The following is a 5,974-nucleotide window of genomic DNA, read 5'->3' on the forward strand; positions in this document are numbered from 1 at the left end:
ATTTTTAGGTGCCAAGCCCCACCCCTTGTTCTTACACAGTTTTGGATTAATTTGTGTTTTTATCCTAATTATATTATATTGATTATTTTATTTTATTTTTTTATATATATGTAAAACAAGATCCAAAAGATTATAAATTGAGCAAATTTAATAATTCTAATAACATCATTACAAATATACAAAATGCGAACATAGTAATTTTTTGCTAATGAAGAGAAATAAAAAGCAAAATCACATGGCTGGACTCTAACCGAAAACTACCAGTCAGCCGAAGTTGTCTCAAGTCATTAAGCCTAAAATCTATAATCCGGCTGCCCAATGGCTTGGTGATCTAAAATTTACAAGTCAATCGAAATTAATTTTATTTAAAAATATGATAAAAATTATTTTTTAAATATTTTTTATTAAAAATATATTAAAATAATATTTTTTTATTTTAAAAAAATTATTTATAATATCAATACATTAAAAAAATTAAAAAATAATTTTTTTAAAAAAATATAGTTAGATTACAATGTCAAACAAGACCAAAATTGATATTGAATACCTCTATTTTTGTATATAGTATACATTAATGAAAATTTTATTTACAAGATATGAAATAAATTTATTTATTTATAAAATCCCTTTAATTAGAAAAGTATTTTTTTTTAACTATGATTCTACAAAACCTCAGTTACCAATTTAAATTTGAAACAACTTACCCCATACAAATTGTACAGGATCTTCATTATTAAAAGTTGGATAAAGAAATTTGAAGGGGAAAAAAGTCAATGAAGTATCATCTTGTGTCTTATTTTAAATGGATTTTTTCTCATATAAAATAAATAAAGTGGTTGGAAGTGAATTGAACCCTGCTCTTTGGAAACATGTATCATTGAACTTGGAAATTGGCAAAACAATATTATTGATTTCTTCCACAAAACGTGCATGCGTACCCCTATTGATTCAATGAAAGAATATAGACTTGATTAGTATGAATTTTTTTTTAAAAAGAAAGGAGAGAGAGAGAGAGGAGCTCCATGATTGTTGATTAGATTTAACAGAACAAAAATGAATGTTTCCTGTGGTGATTTACAATTGAACTAATAACGGATAAATCCTAAACATGAGGAAAATTGATAGCTTGATTCCCATCTTTCTCAGTGAATCTAATTTTCTTTGAGCCTGTGTTGTCAAATCTATTGAAAAAAGGTAAAATTGAGATGGGAAATCTACTGGGATAAGACCACTTCCAAGCCCTCGTTGTATCTTGATCTTGTTCTGCCAGGAGAGTTGACAATTTCTTCTATGCCTTTCCTTTTGTTGTTAGGTTGATCTTCTTCCTTGCATCTTCCCTTCATTAGATGGGGTCTAAGTTTGTTAACATCGGATAATTGAACTGGCTTCAAGAAGAACTCTTCTGCTCCTTCTTCCAAGCACCTGATCAACACAGATCATTAATAACCCAGGTCAGACTAGGATTCAAGTATACAGAGTTTTAAACAATCTTAATTGAGGACATTCTCACCTATTGATTCTTGAAGGGACATTCTCCGAGGACATGATCACAACTGGGATATCCTTGAAATACTTGGATTCCTGGGAAAAATGCAACTTCGTAGTTAGATTGTTGCTCAAATGGACAGAAACAGCTAGATGTCTTGACGAACCATCAGAATTGATTACCTTGATCTTTTTTAGGAGATCGTAGCCTGTCATTCCTGGCATGCAGTAATCTGTAATGATCATGTTGATTTCAATGTGTTGATGATGATGGTCAGGGGAAACAGGGGAAGGGTTTGAATCTCTCTGCTCATCATCCCCGTTCAAGCCCAAAAACTCCAAGGCCTTGCTTCCTGAATCCACTGCTGTGACTGTAAAAACGAGCCAGAACCAAAAAGATGTCAGCAATCGAGAAATAAAGTCCCAAATAATATACAATCCAGTAAATCCCTTTAGGTTTTGACAGCAATATACCCTGATAAGAAGAGGTTTTGAGGAGCCTTTCAATCAACTTTCTGTCAATAAGGCTATCATCAACAGCCAGAACATGAAACTGAGTCTCGGTAGCCAGAGTAGCCAGAGTAGCCATCACAGTTCCGCAAGTGATGCGTCAAGGCAAGAAAATAAACAAGAAGAAAGAATACTGAAACCAAGAAAGCAGCCACAAGGGGATGAAGAGAAGGGAGGGAAGGTGGAGGACTTTTAAATGGGAAGCCATAGGAGGTGAAAATCCTGTAGAAAATCTGGACAGTTTGGAAAGCAAGATCCGGCAGATTTCCTCGAGAATCTTAAGGATCTTCTAGGTTGATTTTTGAATTAGACAACAAGCAAAGACAGTGTTATGTGGTTCATTTTTCTATTGTAATAATTGAACCATACTCATTATAATAATTTTTCAAATCTTGACCCTTTCTATTGAGCTTTTAAGATAACTATTCAAGCTACTCAATGTGGCATAACGAGTTAACCAGACTAACTCGTTGATCTGTTTTCTAACTCAGGAGAAGTCTAATAAGTTAAATTAAATTTCATTTCATTTTTTTTAGTCAAACAACTCATAACCCACTTCAAATCCATTGATTTTTTTAATAAAAAATACTTCTTTTTGTTTTTTATTGTTTTTTTTTCAATTTATCAAGTTATGTCGGTTAACCTATTCGAGTCACAACACAACACTCACAACGAGTGGCCGCTTGAATAAGGTTTAATAATTGTGAATAGGAAGGCCCCCCTGCTTGACCTTTAGAATCACAAGCTAAGGTTCGGCTTGAGGGTTCCATGGACGTGCATGACCTGCTACGGCTATGAAATATATTTTTTAGCCAATAACAGCATTTGACCCTAATTTGCCAATTTTTCAAAGAGGGCAACCTCAAAACTTAGATTTCTTTTTGGATAGGATCGTCTGAATTGATTCTATTAACAATAACATGTGAGGATTGCTTGGTAAAAAATAAAATAAAAATTGGTTTTGGCAATTGAAACTTCACATGTTATTCTGATCCATGGGAATTAATTAATTTTTAGGTTTTCTTTTTCTTTTTCTTTTTTGTTTGGACATTGTTTCTTTTTCTTTTTCTTTTTCTTTTTTGTTAGGACATTGCATCTTGTCTTGTTGTGTGTTGTTTGGTGTACAAATCAATTAGTCATGGATTTGACCATGGATAAGTAGGTCTTCCTAGATATAATAGAGGTTGGGGTTTTGACCCATAATTATAAATAAGTTAATTTTTGATATTTTATAAAATATAAACTTGATTTAATTATTTTTTGAACTTGAACGGTTTGAATATATGAGTTAAGTTAAAAAATTTATGAATATTATAGATATCTACAAGTTTAAAATATTATTTTTATTATTTTTTGATATACAAGTAAAAGATAAAAAATTGATAAGTAAGGAATTACATATAGTTTGAAAGAAAAAAAAATGAAGGGAAATGCATTAAAAGAATGAGAGGCAGTTGGAAGTGCAAAAGTAAGAGAAAAAAATCATTATTTATACTAAGAACCAAGACTGAATTATATAAATTAAGTTGAGTTGAGTGAATTTTAAAAATTCCAATTTACACTTAACGTGTGATATTTATTCATTAACTTTTTAACCTATTATCATTCATAATATTTATATTCTTCAACTTTGATAAATCATATCAGTAAATAATACAAATCTTACACCCACACGTCTTATAAAGTCTTGATTATAAATGTACAAATAAAGACCTTACAAAATTCTACACTTTTAACAATTTTCATAAACTTAAATGTATAATTACAAGGCCTTAAGAAAGTAATTAAAGTAAGTCAATTCAATAACGTAAAAACTATTTTCTATGATTTTTAAAAATATATTATGATATTTTATTTTTTATTTTTAATATTAATATATCAAAACGATAAAAAAATATTAATTTAAAACTAAAAATATAATTGTTTTTAAAAAAATGGTTGGACTAAAAATTCAGATAATTCCTTAAAAAAAGTTGGTCCAGTAAAAAAAAAGAAAAGAAAAAGAATATCAATATTATTAATTAAAAATAACGACACTAATTTTAACTAATAAATTTTACTCCATGAATGAATGCTCTGCATAAATTTTCGTAGAGTGGTTTTAGGGATTTTTTTTCATGAAATTAACATTGTTCATTATATATATATTTCCAAGGAAGACATGAATACTTCTATATCAAGCCTAAACAAATCTCAACCTAACTACAGATCCAAAAAAAAAAATCTCAGTGAATATGATATGATTTGAATTGGTGGTGCTTATGATCCAATTACAAGCCAGAATGAGATGAGACTTTTAACCACGCAGGCTGTTGGACCGTCCACCAAATTTAGAATACCAGGTTTTAGGTCAAAATCATCGTGAATATTTTCATTATTCTACGGCAGATTTGCTTCTCAGGGCCGTCGCAAGATCCTGGTTGCTTTCGAGGAGATCACTGAATAATGGGCTGATTGTTATCTTGTTTCGTATCTGTTAAGGTTGTGTTTGTATTTCTATCAGATAACATATTTTTTTATACCAAACTTTTTTGCTGATAAAATATGGAAATCCACCAAAGCAGAGATCGACAACGAGGGGCCACCTAATCATGGGCAAACTTAAAAAGAAATACAAGAAAACATGCTAATTAGATACTATCACCAAAGCTAATCATCTTAATTAGAGATATAAAATATTACGCTTTGGTTAGTGTTTTGGGGCATAAAATATTACGCTTTGGTTAGTGTTTTATAACCCCCCACAGCAAAAAAGTAAAAAAAAAAAAATGGTTGTGTTTTGTTAAATAAATTTGTTTCTAATATAATTTTAAAATTTATTTATGTATTTTTAAAATAAAAAGTACAATCAGACATATTTATTCTATTTTTATTATTATTGCTTTTTTTTTTTGGGTCTCATGATGATGACCATTAAAGTGGATCCACTTTCCTTCTTACACGTTTTTTTCCCACTTATTCTAGTTTAATTAATTAACACGCAAATTACATTAAAAATCGGTGTCAATTAATTTAATTGATAAAATAGTTAATGAAAATTGCGATAATTGTTCAATTAATAAAGTGATTTGATGCTAAGAATCACCATGGCGACGAACTAATTAAAACCTAAATCAATTTCGAATTCAAATCATATTTTTCTTTTAGATATCACTCAGATTTCTTCCAAGAAACATGAAAATCTAATCCTGATAATGTGGGATTGGATGAAATCATGAAAACAATAACCAGGAAAAAACATCACCACATTATTTCTTGAGTGAAAAGAAATTATTGCATGCATTCTTGGTAGACAGTTGCAACCATTTTTTTATTTGAAGTTCCAAAGAACCAGAGCATGTCCAGTTCTAACCAGCATTAAAATCCACAGAATAGCTAGCAGATAAAACCCAGGAGATGGGAGGTGGGGCACGAACCCACCAAATCACCATGAGAGATATGGTGCCATCGCTCTCCAGTGCCAAATCATGTGCTCTTATCTTCTTCCTCGTTGTGGGATTTGTTTAATTAACTATGAACTTATTCGTATCCATGGAATCCCTGTGTCACTGTTATTTAGAAATTCGAAGTATCTTCATGGTATCAAGGATCTTGTTTTTGTGGGATTTTATTTGCTTATTTTCTGGACCTTTCACTTCGTACGGGATGATCTCCTATCCTGTTTACTGCTTTCTTGATCAACGTGAGATTCCCTACATTTTTCTTGCTATAAAGGGGTGAAGGGGACTCGTGCATGGGAAGGATTTTGAGGGGGTTAAAAAATATTTTAATATATTTGTAAGAAAAATATATTTTTTAAAAGCTAAAGTAGTAGAAAAATGCAGTTGCTTCGAAGAGAGGCACCGACTTCGGAACGACGCGGTCCGAGCGCTCCACAATCCCATGCAGGATGTGTTGTCTTCAGGTGCCAGGAAGGCACTAATAATTCATGTGATGGTGTCCTCCTGCTAAGTAATTGCTTGTTTGATATTTGGGTTCA

General features: G+C 31.0%; 1 protein-coding gene across 1 annotated transcript; it reads right to left on the minus strand.

Moving 5' to 3' along the window:
* Positions 1-1,008: 1,008 nt before the first annotated feature.
* On the minus strand, positions 1,009-2,341 carry LOC105122798 (two-component response regulator ARR8-like). The gene is made up of 4 exons (XM_011022088.1): positions 1,960-2,341; positions 1,669-1,856; positions 1,511-1,581; positions 1,009-1,422 (listed from the first exon to the last, which is right to left on the minus strand). The coding sequence occupies exons 1-4, from the start codon at positions 2,072-2,074 to the stop codon at positions 1,215-1,217; spliced, it is 582 nt and encodes a 193-aa protein (XP_011020390.1). The 5' UTR covers positions 2,075-2,341; the 3' UTR covers positions 1,009-1,214.
* Positions 2,342-5,974: the final 3,633 nt, after the last annotated feature.

Source organism: Populus euphratica, unplaced genomic scaffold (genome assembly GCF_000495115.2).
Source record: "Populus euphratica unplaced genomic scaffold, PopEup_1.0 scaffold8.1, whole genome shotgun sequence".
NCBI classification, from domain to species: Eukaryota; Viridiplantae; Streptophyta; class Magnoliopsida; order Malpighiales; family Salicaceae; genus Populus; species Populus euphratica.